General features: G+C 49.6%; 1 protein-coding gene across 1 annotated transcript; it reads right to left on the reverse strand.

Moving 5' to 3' along the window:
- Positions 1 to 577: 577 nt before the first annotated feature.
- LOC144255694 (interleukin-36 beta-like) lies at positions 578 to 5,161 on the reverse strand. Its single transcript, XM_077800454.1, has 5 exons — positions 5,144 to 5,161; positions 4,167 to 4,303; positions 3,552 to 3,659; positions 1,693 to 1,832; positions 578 to 787 (listed from the first exon to the last, which is right to left on the reverse strand). Exons 2-5 carry the CDS (start codon positions 4,279 to 4,281, stop codon positions 578 to 580), a joined length of 573 nt encoding a protein of 190 aa, XP_077656580.1. The 5' UTR covers positions 4,282 to 4,303; positions 5,144 to 5,161.
- Positions 5,162 to 16,593: the final 11,432 nt, after the last annotated feature.

Raw genomic sequence — 16,593 nt, forward strand, 5'->3', positions numbered from 1 at the left:
CATTATTATGTTTATATTATAACATAATGTTTATAATGTAAACATGTTATATGAATAGTATGTTTATATTAAATGTCTATATGATGTAATGTTAATATTATGACAACACTTATAGCATAAACAGAATGTTTATATTATATAATGTATTAAATAAACATGCCCCAAATCATTACATGGCGTTCTTTTATTGATGGGATTTACTGATGGCATTTATTGACGGGCCATGATTGGCAGAAGGAAGAGGGTGGAGGGTGTCACGTGAGAAGCATGTGGGGTTGACTTAGCTGGATGTGGCAGCTGAGTGGACAGTGGGTCGAGACCAAGAAAGAATAAAAAGAGACTCTGAGGTTTCCTGTGGGGATGGTGTTCAGGCGAGGGACAGGGGGAAGAAGTGGATGTCCAGAGGGGCAGAGGTTTGAGAGGGGACAGAATGAGGTGGGCCACGGATGGGCTGAATTGCAGATGACCTCGTAGGGGATGGTGACCTGGTCAGATGGCACTGTATTTTCAAGCAGAAGCATTCTCTGACAGCTTGATTGTAAATCCTGAAATCTGTCACCCTCCGACCAGGCTGCATTTAATTCTCACTACCTAAATAAAAGTTTGTGTTAGCGAGGCCCCTCTCCTGGGTGAGCGTCACGGACTGCTTGGCTGTGGAGGACATGGCTATGAACCAGCCGGGGTGGGAGGCCAACTGAAAGGCAGAGGTGGAGCCCTCCAGGCTGTGGAAGAAGAGAAATGGCGTCCGAGCTTTGTTCTCCCTGTACAGTTCCATGATACTGACCTCCTGGGGGTGAGAAAGAGGCTCATTAGTGAGGAGGACTGCAGTGGGGGGCTAAGCTAACTCAGCCCTCTGTGCACAGCAGGGAGGGTCGGAGGCTAGGGACACAGGGCATGGTGGCCTATCATCCTGGTAACTTAGGAGGCCCAGGAAGGAGGAATGCAGGTTTGAGCCCAGCCTCAGCAACTTAGTGAGACCCTGTCTCAAAACAAAAAATTTAAAAAAGGGCTGGGGATGTGGCTCAGTGATAGAGCTCCCCAGGGTCAGTTCCCAGCACCGGGGTGTCGGGTAGGACCAGGCTGTCAGGGCATGGACCTAGCAGGTTCCAGGAGCCTGGCTCTGCAACACAGGTGCTGTCTTCTCTGTAACAGGGATGGGCATGCTCTCTTCCCTGAAGCTCCCAGGGTATCTTCATCTGCAGATTCTGGCACTCTTTGGAGTCCCAACCTCCCTGTGGATTCAGACATTACACTTCCCATCATGAGCAGAGGCTCAGCTTTGTACCTACTGATCTTCTTTGGGTACATGGATATAAACAAACACTGTCAGAAATCCAGATGAACCCTCTCCCTCCACTTGTCAATGTGATAGTCTGTTGAAGTGGGAGCCTCCCATTCCCTTGGGGGCTTCTAGGGGGTAGCAAATCAAGACAGAGAATAGAGAAGCCACGTCCCCTGTCTTTTCAGGAACATCCCCGTGTGCATCCTCTGGCTTTCCGAGGAGTCATGCTGTGCATGGACCTGAGTGTGGTACCCCCCCTCCAATGGCACCACTGATGGACGTGGGGACCAGCCAGGTTAGATTTCCTTCCTTGCGTGAGACAACCCAGGATTGCAGGAAGATTGTTTCACGGTCACCCGTTAAGATAAAAGCCCACTTGCTATGCTTCCCTCATCGACTGCACAACTCACCTTCAGCTGCAGCGTGGGCTGGCCCTCAACTTCCGCACAGCAGAAGCTGAGGTCTTTGCCCTTGATTCCCAGGAAAACCAGGTTGCCTTTCTCTTCATCGTGTAATGCTGTGTCCCTGCAGGCTATCAAGGTGAGAGTGACTGGAAACACAGGAAGAACGGAGAAGGGTCAGGCCTCCAGCAGAGGGGAGTCTGGGCCTCTGGCCTGACACTCAGGAGGCTAACAGGGACTGTCATGGACTTCCCCAGATGACTCCTCCCATTAGCCATGGCAGGTCCCTTTGTCACTTTTCTGAAACTCATTTCCTTTTTATTCCTGAATATCAGAACCCTAATTGTTCACCAGGGCACAGAGCTTCCCCAAATAAAAAATAAGATTTCCTACCCCTCTGGCAGATAAATGTGGCCACACACTTAGGCTGTGAACCTTGAGCCAGAAGTGGAAATGTTGGGTGGGATTTCTAAGAATGCTCCTTAAAGTTCAGGGAAGGCCACTAAGTGAAGAGAGAGAAATCGGGGCTTGAAAGAAGGGCTCACAGGGAAAGAAAAGTCCTTTCTGCTCAGTTCCACACATAAGAAGGTCCCTCCTGAGGCTCTACGGAGAATGGATTGGAGGTTCCATGAATGAAGTGGGAAGGAGAGTGGGGGCGGGGGCCAGAGATGATACTGACTTAGAAATACAGACTCAGTGGTCTTGCTGGTGGATGGATAAGGTGTGAGGGGGGTCAGGCATCCAGATGCCTTCTGTGTTCCTGGCCCAAGCCAGTAGAGCAGGGGGCAGTGCCCCTAGTGGGGGCCGTCTTCCGTTTAGAGAAGCCAGGTCTCCACAGTTCCACCCCAGGGCATGTGAAGTTAGAGAGGCCAGAGAAGATCGTTCAGAGAGATGTGTGCCAGGAGCACAAATGTCAGGTGAAGAGAGGAGAAGCCATGTACCCAACCACAGGACCTGCTCCCCACCCCTTCACAGGGCCTGCAGGGTTGTAGAGGGGACCCTAAAGAACCCCATGATTTGGAGGTTTCGGGGAGAAGGTTGAGTCATAAAGATGAACCCAGAAGAGGAGCCAGTGGACCTGAGGACCAGGAGCGTTCTTACAGAAGAAGAAGGTGGAGTGTGGAGAGTAACCTGCACTGCTCTACAGAGGACAGCTGAGAAGGGTGCCCTTGGGATTGGCATTTGAAGGTGCACTTGGAAAGAGGGACCTCAGGGGGGAGAAGAGAGCAGTGTAGAAGTCAGATAGTTTTGCTGTGAAAAGGAAGCTGTGTGGGCAACTCTCCAGGGAAATCGGCCTCTGAAGGACACAGGGCAACGGAACAGCAACAGGAAGAGACAGCGAGGGTCAAGAGCAGGTGTTAAGACTGGAGTGTGTCTGTCAGCAGTAGAGATGACGCAGGGGACACAGGTGGGGTACCCGCTGAGAGAGGGACTCCATCCAACGCAGAAGTCCTGCAGAAAGGGAAAGAAGCCGAGAGGAGCTGGCTTTGGGTGGAAGGAGGGAACATGCCCCCATTATTAGAGGAGATGATGCCAAATTAGAGAAATGTGTATTGGAAAGATGGGGAAGCTTGACAGAGGGAGTGATGGCTGGAATTTAGAGGAGAGAAACTCCAAGGTCAGCCATACCTGAAAGGACAGTCCCCCAGTAACCTGAAGTGGATTCTTCAGGTAAGAAAGCTGCCAATCCCTACACCCCTGCTTCTAGTTATGGGTTTCCTTTTACAGAAGGTGACCATCTTGCTCTTTCCTGCCGTTCCTCTGGACGTTGGGCTGGTGCCCAGAAGTTGGTGAGGACCAGAGCCCACTTCATGGAACTGGTGTTCCTGGCCCAGGCCAGAGCAACTGTGGATTCTGATGTCACTTACCAGGCTGCACGTTGTTGCTTGAAGGAGCTGCTATTAAAACATCTCCACTCAGGACCCACACCATCTGTTGGGAGTCACGAATGGTGTAGAATACGGGCATATCCTGAACTGCCGGAAGACAGAATCACAGAACACAGGCACTGTTATTGCAAACGTTGGGACCCCAGCTGCACCCTGATAATACTGGCTTCTGGCTTCTCGAGACAGGCTGAGTGTTGTGAGAAGAGGGAGAAAGAAAAGGGAAATGAGGAGGGACCAGTTTGTGGGTCAAAGCATCAGAAAGGATCTCAGCACATTCATGGGGCCAAGAGATTTTAAAGATTTGCCCCCGCCCCCTTTTTTTCTCGGGTTATTTTTTCTTGATGGATAAAGTCTCTGGGTAGTTATAGAAACAAAAACTACTTAATTGGTCATCATTACATTGGTTTCTTTCCCCTTTTACCCTCTTGGTTAAAATAAACAAGCAATTCGGAACAGAGACAGTAAGAAAAGAGATTTTCTACTGTAGATTTCTGAGATTTTAGTCGAGTAGGTACATTTACAGCTGAGCCAATGACTCAGGGTCCTTGCACCCTATCTCTGGTGGGGCTGGGTGGTTTCTGGCTCTCCACTTACGCTCTGGGGTGAACATGGGGTCTTCGGAGCTGCTGGTGTTGGGGATGGGCGTGTGAGGTGGTGGAAAGCTGCCTGTCTGCGGCTGCTCAAGGCGAGAAGGAGAGGAGGAAGACATGTCGCCGCTTCTTCTTCAGCACCTGGAACGTGGTCAAAATTCTTTAGAGAGAGCTTCTCACATACATATTTGAAAGGAGCATATTTTGAGGCCAGCAGACCCTGAATGGAAGCTCCATTCCCTTGGTGGCTGGGCCAACCCTGATTACCCAGGCTGCAATGCCTGGGGACTCTGTCATCACACATGGGAGGGTTAGGAGGGTCCAGAACATCACCCGGATGTCTTCTGTGCAGCGAGACCCTCTGTCGAGAGGAGAGAAGGGAGCATGTCTTGTATTCAGCCCAGGCCTCCCTCAGCTGCTGAGCAGCCTCCTCTGCTATGTTTAAGATGAACCCTCCTGAGTGACTGGCAGCCAGCAAGCCTCTTGGCCCCCACCTTCCTCTGCTCTTTCTCAAGGAGGAATCTCTAAGGATCCTGCCTGTGGCCATCCACGGCCACATTAGGTATTTTGACTCTCAAGGGACATCTGCTTCTGGTTAGGGCCCCAGGACAGTTCCCTGAGGATCACAGACTCTTCAAAATGAGAACCAGTTGTTCTCAACGTTCCCTGCCTCGAGATCCTCAGGGCCTGACTCCACAGTTACCCCTACACAGTGAACAAGCAAATCAGCAACCACGCTCTTAAACATGGCACCAGGTCCTCCAGCATCCTGGGCCTGGGCCAGGGAGCCCACGGGCATCTCCAGATAGCCAAAGCAGTGAGAGAAGTTTCCCCACACCTGGCTTCTGAGCAGCAGAAGTTGCTTTTGCCCAGAGGTATTCTTGATCCTGGATTCAAAGTCACAGCTCCAGCTGTGTTTAAGGGCAGAGGAAACCGGGTCAGGACCTCCAGGCTTTCTACTGAGCAAGGAGGGAGTCTTACCTTCTGGTCCCAGGTGTCCCACTTTGGTCAGGGAGCTGGGCTGGCACAGAGGTCCTGAGAGGCTTTGGATGAGTGGCTGGGAAGCAACACGGGTGTGTCAGGTCTGGGCTCCTTGAGAAATATGAGCAGAAGAGACACCAGGAAACAAGAGCGAGGAGACAGGCAGGGGCTGGATGCTGGACTGAGGGAGGAGAGCAACTTTCTAGACAGCCTTGGAGGCAGGGGTGTGGCCCTCTTGACGCACTAGTGGCGTGAGGCCACATCCAACCTGGCAAATCACAGCCTCCGCTCAGGGGATTTACACACCAAATATGCCACACTTGTAGAAATATCAAAAGCTTATGCTGTTACTGAGTGTTAAGAGCTTTACTGGTTAATCTTTTAATCCTCTTAATAACCCTTAGGGGCCATTAATCTTTATTTCTTATATAAGAAAACAGAGGCCCGGAGAGATGAAAACACTTACCCAAGTCACATGGCCAGAGACACCTAGCATGGTGGAAGCCAGTCTCTGGGTCCTTAGGCACTACGTGACGCGCTTCCTCGAGGTCTTGGTCCTCTGCTTACAGTGCTAGCTGAGAAAAAGGTGGTCCTGTGTTTAGCTTTGGATACTGAGGACCTGCTATGTGTCCAGGGGAGGAGGCTCACGTGGTTGTGTCAGGGGACAGACAGATGAGGATGCTGGGAATACAAGGGTAAGAGAGAAATTTATAAAACCACCCCACTGTCATGACCCCCACATGCTTTCTTTGCCAAAAAGCAATTTACTTGTAGCCCTTCCTGGCTTAAGTGGGGAGGGTATGCCACATTCCTCAGCAAACTACCCATTATCAGTCAGGAAATGCAGGCAGGAAATAACTTTGATAAGAGGAGCCCAAGAAGGGAAAGATTTTTTAAGACCCTTTTCATGGACCAGATCCTGGGCGATAAGGACAGCTCCTCCTAACCATGAAATCTGTAAAAATGATTAAAAATCCAATTAGAACTGGTCAGCATGGGCAGAGGGGATCTAGAATTACTGCAGTGGGGACTTGAAAAGTCTGATGTCACCTGTCATCGGTCAGATGTCAGGAGGTAGACCTGGGCAGAACTTTCTGGAAAATTCTCTGGGATCACTAATAGAACTGAAGAGCAGGAGAGGCAGGTTGTCCCTCTCCTCTCTGAGAGGACCCACTTTCCCCCTTGAGATATCCTCCTTCCCTCTTCTAATCCCTTCCATAAGCTCATGCCTGTCCCTTGGAGTGACCTGTCTGAAATCTTTCTGACTTGGTCCCATGAATCGTGGTTGAAGGGTGGGTGGTCTTTGCATTGCCTCAGTTTCCTGGAAGGCCCCAGCTCTGACACAGCAGGAGTGGTCTTGAAGGTTGGCGGTTCCTTAACTCTGAATCAACAATCAGCTGCAGCCTCAGCGGGGGCAATGCAAGGAACTCATCACCCCTGAAACATAACATTGCTGCTCAGCCCGAGACATGAAAAAAATCCTATTCCTTATGAGGCCAGGGAGACAAAAGGACACTTAGTGTATATAAAGAGGGATTGGGTCAGGAAGATGCGATGCGGGCTGAATCTAGAGGAAATTAAAATGCTAATACTTCCAGAGCACTTCCCTCCTCCACCTGTTGCCAAGGCTACCTGCCTCCGGGGAATTGTTCCTCCCTGCGAGGAGCTGTTATGAGTAGTCCCTGGGTGGTTCCCTTCCTGCCTGTACCCCTGGTGGCTCGTTCAGCCCTTGGATTACTCCACCTTTGGGTCACCCAGGCAGGATGGGAGGAGTGCTCATGAGAACAAAGGGAATCTAAAATAATCTATAAAAAGGTCCGGACACCCCCACTCCCTCTGGCACCAGCTTCAGACCCCCCCTCTGCGGAGGAGTCTGTGTCTTTCTCTCTCTACCTTTAAATAAAACCTCTTGCTCTTGCCTCGGTGTTTCTTGGGTGTTCAATCTTCAACATTGGGGAGCGAGTCTGGGACCTGATTCTCAACACCAGTATCACCCTGTGTACCAAAATTTGCTGTCACACAACTCTCCATGAGTAGTCAAGCATCTACTCTCTGAACTCCCCCATTACCTCTCTTCCTTGGAGCGTTGCAATAACCCCAAATGGTAACCCTGTGTCTTTCTTACCTCCCTGGAATTAAGTGTCCACCAAGCAGTGACCCGGATCAGAGACATGGACACAGTCACACCCTCCCTGCTCAGAACCACTGGTGGCTCCACTTTGTACCCAGTGTAGTAGCTCTGGTGTGGCTCTTGGCACCCACAGGATCCCACGCCCACCTCCCACACTCAGCCCCTCTGCCTCCCCTGCTTTGCCCCCACAGGACCCCCCAGTTCTCCCAGATTGCTCTGATTTGGGCCTTGAAGTTTTTCATCTAGTTCCTGCCTGCCTTCGATCTACCTCGTCAGTGCAGATTTCTTTCCTTTTTACTTTTTTAAGGTATTTCTTTACTTTCTGTCATGACAAGTGTCATAGGCCACTCTGATGTGCTTCCTGCCCCAGCCCCAATTTAGCCATTTCCCCAAGGGTGCTGAGTGTTTATATATCACTATGAATGAACCCCATCTTTATACTTTGGTGCAACTGAGGTACTTGGAAAGGTTTTGATCCTTTGGAGCATGATACTGAGATCAGGGAGAGAGGTAGAACCAGAGAAGCATTTGATCTGGACCTAGCTACTTTCCATTGCTTAAGCAGGTCCTTCTGAATTATGAGTCTTTGTGAAGGCCTTGTGAATGATGAGTCTTTCCAGACCAGCGGTGGGAACAGGTATTGTTCTGTCTAATTCTTTGAAAAGTTTTTATCCTTAGCTTTAGGGATAGTCACAACCATATCACAAAGGGTGAGAAGGAGGAATTGGAAACATACTGTTGTGCACCTTATTTTACCATAAGGTGGTGTTGTGTTATTGGAAGTTAGTCTTATTCATTAAGGACATGCAAGCCCTAGGGTAAGCAAAAAATTATTTAACGGTATAAATAATAAGACAATATAATAGGTAAAGTAGAATCAAAATATTTTAACTCGGGAGAAGGAAGAAGAAGATAAAAGAAATACAGAACACATGGAATAAATAGAAAGCAGTAGAATGATAGATAATAATCTAACCATATCAGCACTTACATGTAAATGATGCAAAAGCACCAGTTAAAAGACTGTGCTTTCCAGATTGGATTAAAAAACACAAGATCTGATCATACAATATCTAATTATGTAGTTCTAAAGACGATGATAGTTTAAAAGTAAGGAGGTGGAGAAAGATGTCCCATGTAAACCCTAAACAGAAGACAGCTGGAGTTGCATGGATGACAGCCAAAGCAGATTTAGAGACCAGGAAGACTAGCAGGAATGAAGAGGAACATTCCTAATGATAAAGGGGCCAAAAATACATAAAGGATCTTCTATGCATGTACTCCCCAAAACAGAGCTTCCAAATACCTGGTGCCCCAAATAGGTGGCACCATCAGGAGGCGTAGACACATCTCCAATTTTTGCTGGTGTGTTCAATACTCTTTCCTCTATAACTGATAGAGAAGTAGGCAGACTCAGGTCTCCAGAAGGTACAGGACAGAAGAGCTGGACAATGCTGTGAGCACCTGGGGCTCAATGACAACACCCCAGTGGCAATAGCAAGAGAAGTCCCACATGACCCAGCACGTCCACCTGTGGGCGTACACTAGAAAGAATTAAACACAGAGACATGAAAAGTTGCTTGCATACCCACAGGCTATAGCTGCATTATTCTCCATCATGAGAGGGTGGAAGCAACCCCAGAGTGTTCATTGACTGGTGAAAGGATGGAGAAAATGGAGCATATATATACATGGGAATATTACTCACCCTTGGAAAGGAATTGGAGTCCGGATATAAACCACAACCCAAGAACATTAAGTGAAATAAGCCAGCCACAAATCAGGACGCGTGCTGTGATGTTCCACTTGATACCCAGGCGAGTCAAAGTCATGGAGATGGGAAGGAGGGTGGTGGCCAAGGCCTGGCGGGGGCAGTGGAAGTCATTGTTTACTAAGCACAGAGTTTCAGTTTTGCAAGGTGGAAAGTGTTCCTGCGAGGCCTGGTGGGGATTGCTCAATGGTCTGAATGACGCCCCTGAGTAGTTCACGTAAATGTGGTTAAAATGGTAACTTGCATCTTACGTATATTTCCCTGTAATTAAAAATGATAACTAAAAATCTATCAAAAAAGACAGATGTACAGAGACCTGTATAATAAAGAGATGAGCCTCGTTTACAACAATCCTGTTTTTGAGGCACTTTTGAAAGAGGGTGATCCCCTTGGTGCCATGCCCCCCAGATGGAGCCTAGAGAAGCGGAGCCCCCTGGGTCCTCTGGGAGCAGCTGTGGTGCCCAGGCTTGTCTGCAACTGCATCAGCTCGCTGGACGAGCTGGCCAGATACCTGTGGAGGGAGTGGAGACATGGGAAGCCTGTGTGTCCTCTGGTCCAGGCGGCGGGGACTGCCTTCCCACATGGTCCCTGCTGGTGCCTTGATGGCACCATCACCAGCGGCCAGCAGAGCCAGCCCTCACCCTCTTGACCCTTGGCTCTCTCTCATTTGGACTTATTTCCAATGTCATGTTCGTCCCCTCCACACACCCCAGGGGAGGGGGGTCAGGCTCTGGAGCCTTGAGGTTCAGATGAGGCAGGCACCTGGGCAGGCTCTGGAGGTCCTCACCTGGATCTCAGGTAAGGAGGTTGCTGGTGGCTCTGGACCTGCCCCTGGTGACTCAGTCAAGAGAAACTGCCCGTGGGTGTGACATGCATGGGGCCCCACCTGCCTCCTGGTTGCCACCCGCTCTCCTTGCAGAGCTGGCCATTTCTACTCCCCCAGCCTCCACCCCCACCCCTGCCCCCACCCAGGTGCTGAAAGGTGCCACAGGACAACACAACAAGGTGGAGACAAACAACGGCAGCAAAGCGGGGCCCCTGCCCAGCACTGGCCACAGTGCCCTGCCCTGGCCCAGCCTCTCTGACCTCATGGCATTCTGTGGTCCTCAAATGTCTTAGTAGCCAAGGTGGCCCTGCCCTCTCTGTGGACCCCAGGGTCGCCCTGTGATGTGGCTGTAACTGGAGGCCCACTTCTGCGGCTGGCTCCCAGAGGTGTTCTGCACATGGCCACCATCTCTGGTGCCCAGCAAGGCCCTCCTGGGTGCTCTGTGCTATCGAGGTCACCCCAGTGAGTCACGAGTCCCCACCCTGGGCCAGCTCTCTTCCAGTGGCCCCTTGGTCCTTCATGGAAAGAGAGTCTTGCAGGGAGGTCCCTGCTCTAGCTCCGCCCTCATTCCTTGCATCTGTAAGCAAGATGCCCTTTGTGTTTCACAGGGGGACTGGGGTTTCCTGGCCTGGACTGAACTGCCAGAGTTCACCTCCTGCTGGTTCTGTGGTCTCGCAGGAGTCGCTCACCCTCTCCAAGCCTCCTTGGCCTCAGTCAGTTTAAATAGGAATATAAATTGTACTGATCTCGTGGGACTGATGTCACAACAAGAGGGGACGAAAGCGACACTTATTTTGACACAGTGAATGTGTAGCAGAAGTTAACTATCCTCGTTAGACACTAAGACCCCACAGCAAACCCTGCAGCAATGGAGTCTGGCATTTTCCCTCTCTTGGGATGAGGCACAGGCACATGTGACAAAGCACTGGGTCTTGAGCTGCCGTGGGCTTCCGCCAGTGTGCACTTGGTGCTCACTGTACCTAGGAGGGGGAGGGAGGCAGGGACTGCTGAAGGCACAGAGCACAATGCACATGGGTGACTGAGCTGGCTCGGCACAGCCTCGCCTCATGCAGGCCTCACGACACCCCAGGGGCAGGGCTGTTACTGTCCTCTTCACAGGGAATCGGAAACGAGTGGGTCAAATCCTCAAATCAGAGCGGTGAAATAAACTTCCCAGGTCATGAAGATGGTGGTGATGTTGGTGGTGATGAAGATGGTGGTGATGATGGTGGTGGTGATGATGGTGGTGGTGATGATGGTGGTGGTGATGATGATGGTGGTGATGATGATGGTGGTGATGAAGATGGTGGTGGTGATGATGGTGGAAATGAAAATGGTGGTGATGATGGTGGTGATGAAGATGGTGGTGATGATGGTGGTGATGAAGATGGTGGTGATGACAGTGGTGGTGGTGATGATGGTGGAAATGAAGATGGTGGTGATGATGGTGGTGATGAAGATGGTGGTGATGATGGTGGTGATGCAGATTGTAGTGATGATGGTGGTGATGGTGGTGATGAGGATGATGGTGGTGATGATGGTGGTGGTGATGAAGATGGTGATGAAGATGGTGATGAAGATGGTGGTGATGAAGATGGTGGTGATGAAGATGGTGGTGATGAAGATGATGGTGATGAAGGTGGTGGTGATGAAGATGATGGTGATGAAGGTGGTGGTGATGAAGATGATGGTGAAGATAGTGGTAATGTGGGTGATGGTGAAAATGATGATGGTGGTGATGGTGATGGTGGTAATTGTTGGGAGCTGGCGACCACACCCTGAAAATGGCACTGGTTTCCTGCTTCTGCTTCTTTAGTGGTTAGAGTTGTTAGAGGTAAACAACTCCTTGTAAGGCTGTGGGGTTGGGCTCTGGCCTGCTTCCGCTGCACTGTACCTATTAGACTTTTCCACGTGGTGCTAGTTCATTGGCGGGGCTGGGTACTTAAGCTAGGGCAGACCGACCACTCGTGCTCTTTCCTGTTTTCTCATCATGCTTCAAGGGTCCTGAATAAACTGCTGAAAGAAGAATCCTGTGTCATGTTTCCCTTGCTGGCGAGGGGTCGCGACAGGTAATGATGATAAAGTTGACATGTACACACCTACTATGTGCTGGCACCGTCCTAAACACTTCATGTATATGAACTCATTTAGTCCTCATAACAATAGCAGAATTTTTATTCCCTTTTTATAAATGAAAACTCAAAAGCTAAAAGCTTAAGTAACTCGACCAAATGTACATGCTAGTAAGCAACAGAGGTAAGACTCGAACCCACACAGTCTTGACCAGAGCTCAGCTAACTCTTTCTATAAAAGGTTGTGGAGTAAACACAGTCTCTGCCATAGACATCACCGTGCAAAAGTGGCATAGTCATCAGGGCTGTGCTCCCACTAACTTTATTCATAAACCAAGCTGTGGGCTGGTCTTGGCCCACAGGCCAATCTTTGCCAACCCATGGTCTTAACTGTTCCAGGAAAAAAAAAGGAGGGTTCACAAGCATCAATACTTTCTGGGAAATGAAATCATCATAATAAAAACAACGGAGATAAAAATAGTCATCAGCTCCTTGGCTTCTTAAACAAGGATGGTGGACAACTGAGCTCCTATTTACTAAGACATCCTGTGCACCTGGCACCACTGAGAGCAGGCAGTAGATACCACGCAGGGCACATTGGGTGGATTACACAGTCTGCTAAGTGGTGAGCCCCATGGAAAGAAGTGAGGCATGGTGGGGGGCGTGGGAGCAGGGGAGGGATGCACAAAGGGGATAACATGGCCTCGGTGAGAGGGGTGTCGCAGCAAAGGCCTTAGGAGGTGGGGACAACGCCAGCTTCCGGGTGGGGAGCAGAGCCAGTGGGAAGGCCCCTGAGAAGGACCACGCTGGCTTGTAGAGGAAGAGCGAGGGGCCAAGAAGGACCATGTCATCTTGTTCAAGAAGAGCAAGAGGTCCACCTGGCTCCTGGTCCCCTTAGTGGGGAAGGAGGAGGCTGAGAGCCCATGGGAGTCCAGTGGCATGGGCCTTTGGAGACTTGCCTTTTGCTCACAGAGGTGTGGGGACAGAGGAGTGACAGGACTGACTCAGGTAGCAAAAGGGTCACCCTGAGTGCCTTGGTTCTGGACTAGGTTTCCTGGACTCGGGTCTGACTCTAATCCTAGTTAGTGGTCAACCATCAGGTGATGTAGTTAGTCTTTCTGTGCCTGATTTCTCCTTCTGCATAACAGAAATGATAGTGGTTATCGGATCAGTAACTAAACAGATGTACAAAGAAAAAATCCAAGAGGCACCTAAACATGATTCCAGGTACACTGTGAGCGCTGGAGGATATTGGTCATTTTAATCATTATTAAATCAGGGTTCCCAACGAGAGCTTCCCGCCTGGGGTCATGAGCTGTGTGAGCCTACAAACTCCCAGTGAGGATACACTGACCGACTGTCCTCCCCTCCACCTCTGCCCAGGACACTGCCCATCTCACACATGTGGTGATGAGTCACCCCGGGACACGGTCCCCATGAGGAAGCGAGGAGTTTGCTGGAAAGGGAGGATCCCCACTGACGGTGAAGCTTGGGGGGCCCAGGTGCTGCAGGAAGCTGTCAGTGCTTAACATGACTCCAACCCGAGCAGCTGAAAATGAGAAACGCCTGTGGTTTCCCATGGGCCTAGGAGGAGGAGGACCCACCTGGCAGGGTTCTCCCACGTGTAGGTGGGGGTCAGCAGGGGCTGCAGCATGCTAGGCCTGTGGGGATGGAGGATCTGCACCCCAGAAGGCTCACTCCCAGGGTGCTGTCACAAGGCCTTGTTCCTCCCCACCCGGGCCCCTCAGGGCTGTTTGAGGTCCGTCCCATGGCCACTAGCTTCCACTGGGTGAGCCACGATCAGGGTGACCTAGCTCAGATGTGACACACTGTCCCTTCCCACCAGGTATCACATTCATCAGGAGCAAGTGGCCAAGGGCAGGCCACACTGAAGGGAAGGTGTGAAGTGCTGCCTGTTATAGGATTAATACCCCATAACACACTTCAAAACCCCCGTACGGAGGCTGTGAGGTCAGGGCAAAGTAGCACCACCCTTGAAAATAAGAAAAAATGACCACAGTGTGGGCTTTCACATTGTCAAAGGAGACAAAGTTTAAATTACCCCAATTAAAAAATTGACTCTCATACACACATGCAGTGAGTAGGAGTCAACGGCTTACTATTAATATGTGAGGGAATCACAATGATAAAACTGATTATCTAAGGATGGCTCAAGGAACAAAGGTCTTTAGTATTCATTGGGAAAGAAATGCTGGAATAGGCTGGCTCAGTTACAATTTTTAAAAATTACTGCCTTTGAATTTTTTTTTTATAAGTTGGAATTTATCAATCTTCTCCTAGTTCACATCTAACTTCAGAGAATCTGTGTCTCAGTTTGATTTCTGTTGATGAAACAAAATACCTGACACTGGGTAATTTGTGAGAAAAAGAGGTTTTGTTTGGTTGTTTGTTTTTGTTTTGTTTTGTTTTTGGCTCACAGTTCTGAAGACTGGGAGGTTCAAGATTGGCAGCTGCATCTGGTGAGGTATTTGTTCCTGGTGAGAACTCTGCAGAGTCCCAAGGCAGTATAGGGCATTTTATAGTAAAAAATAGCACTATTATGGTTTGGACATGACCCCCAAAATATCAGGGGTCAGACAATGCAAGAAGGCTTAGAGGTGAAATCACTGGGTTATGAGAGCCTTAACCCAATCAGTGATGGGGATGCACTGGGAGCCAACCAATAGCAATTAGTGAGACAAACCAAGGACCCATTTCTGAGGGAACTAACTGTTAGTTAGGCCTGTTTGACAATGTGAAAGCCCACACTGTGGTCATTTTGTCTTATTTTCAAGCTTAGGGATATATCCCAGTGCCACATCCCCAGCCGTTTTTTTAATTTTTTTTTTTTTTTATTTTGAGATATGGTCTCACAAAGTTGCTGAGACTAGTCTTGAACTTGCAATCCTCCTGCTGCCTCAGCCTTCGGAGCTACCGGGCTCACAGGCGTGCACCACATGTGAGCTCATTGGTGCATTGCCCATTCATTCATCCTGTCTGGATTCTCATTTCAGCACGTTTTGTAATAGACAGAGCTGGTAGAGGCACCCCCGGCGCCGCAGCCAGCTCGCTGCGTCTCTGCAGGGCCATCCACGTGCATGCTCCATTCTGAATGGGCAGAACTTGAAGGAGCTCGATCAGCCCGTGGGCACACAGGGCTAATTCACTGTTGAGAATGGCACCCTGGCATTTAGGGGAAACGGTGTCCACCTCTACAATCACTTTGCAGACAAGAGCCTATTTTTTCAAAACCACTTTGTCAATAGCTTAACTCTGGAATTTGTTCTTGTAATTGGCAGTAATTTCTGAGTTGTTTCTATCTGGCCAATTTATAGTGCATTTAATGATTTTGCATAAGCAGCATCTACATTAAATTTATATTTCTGAATGCTATTTATCACATTGGTAGTCTTATGTGAATAAGAGGTTATTTTCTGTCTTTCAATCAACCCAATATTTATTTTTAAACCCCTTAAGGATTTTTTTTTGTCCCACATGTTTGAATATGGTTTCTTTAAAATTCATGCTTTTACAATAAATAGTTACCGATGGTGGTCAAGATGTTGTTAAATTGTTCTGCACTGACGGGTACTAATTCAGAGCCATCACGGAGAGTCTTAAAAGCATATTGATGGATTCACAATCATGATTTTTTTTTTGCCAATGAGATATTTAAGAAAGATCAACTGTGGAATCATAGATGTTTGTCACAACCTAGCGCTCAATAGCAAAAATGAACCAACACAACCCAACAAAATAAGGACCAATAATAATGGGCTGGAATAAATGAATGATAAAAGACCCTTAGGAATTTTTTGCAGAGCTGTTCAAACCTAGGAAGTCATTATTCATGTTAGTGTGGGAAACGAGTCTGCTGTGGTGCCCCAGAGAGCAGCAGGTTGAGAGTGGCCTCTGTGACGCTGCAGCAGGACAGCTGTCTGCAGTGACGTGGGGGAGGAAGAGTGTCCTCCCTCACCGGATTTTTGATGGTACATTCACGGAAGCATTCACGTTCTTCTCCTGGTTTGCTCTTCTGGATTTTCAGGTTTTTCTGCAGTGGACCTGTAGCCTACACGCTCCCCCGGTAGGAATTCCCCATGGCCTGCGTCTCCATGGCCCTGGCAAAGGCAGGCATGTGGGGAGGGGAGAGGAGGGACGAGTGCTCTGCAGAAGCTGCTTTTCTGTGTGCTCCTCAGAGCCCCAAGGGCCCAGCTCAGAGCTGCAGGGAGGTTGTCTCCAGAAACTCCCTTCCCAGGCCGGGCCGAGCAGCAGGTGTTTCAGGAGGCTCCAGGGTGTCACATCACCCTGCTCCTCCCTGGCTTGCAGTTTCAGTCTCCTCCCAGCGACTTGGGAGGAGTGCATAAATAATCAAGTATGCACTTAAAAAGCTGGAGCATCCTCAAGGAGCCGCAGACTCCGCAGGCTCCTGCCAAGGGAAAGGAGCCACTGAGGTGTCCTCTGGGTGCTGGCAGGGCAGGCTCTCCTGACCCCAGCCCCAGAAGCCCTGGCCCAGTGGAGGTGGTCACCCGCTGGGAGGCTCAAGAGCCTGCTTGCTACCCGGGCCCCTGACAGCCCTCAGCCTTTGTCTGCACCTAAAATTTTTTGCTGTTTGTTTCAAAATAGGGGAATCTGCACATCGAGGAATTCAAG

Source organism: Urocitellus parryii, chromosome 7 (assembly GCF_045843805.1).
Source record: "Urocitellus parryii isolate mUroPar1 chromosome 7, mUroPar1.hap1, whole genome shotgun sequence".
Lineage (NCBI taxonomy): Eukaryota > Metazoa > Chordata > Mammalia > Rodentia > Sciuridae > Urocitellus > Urocitellus parryii.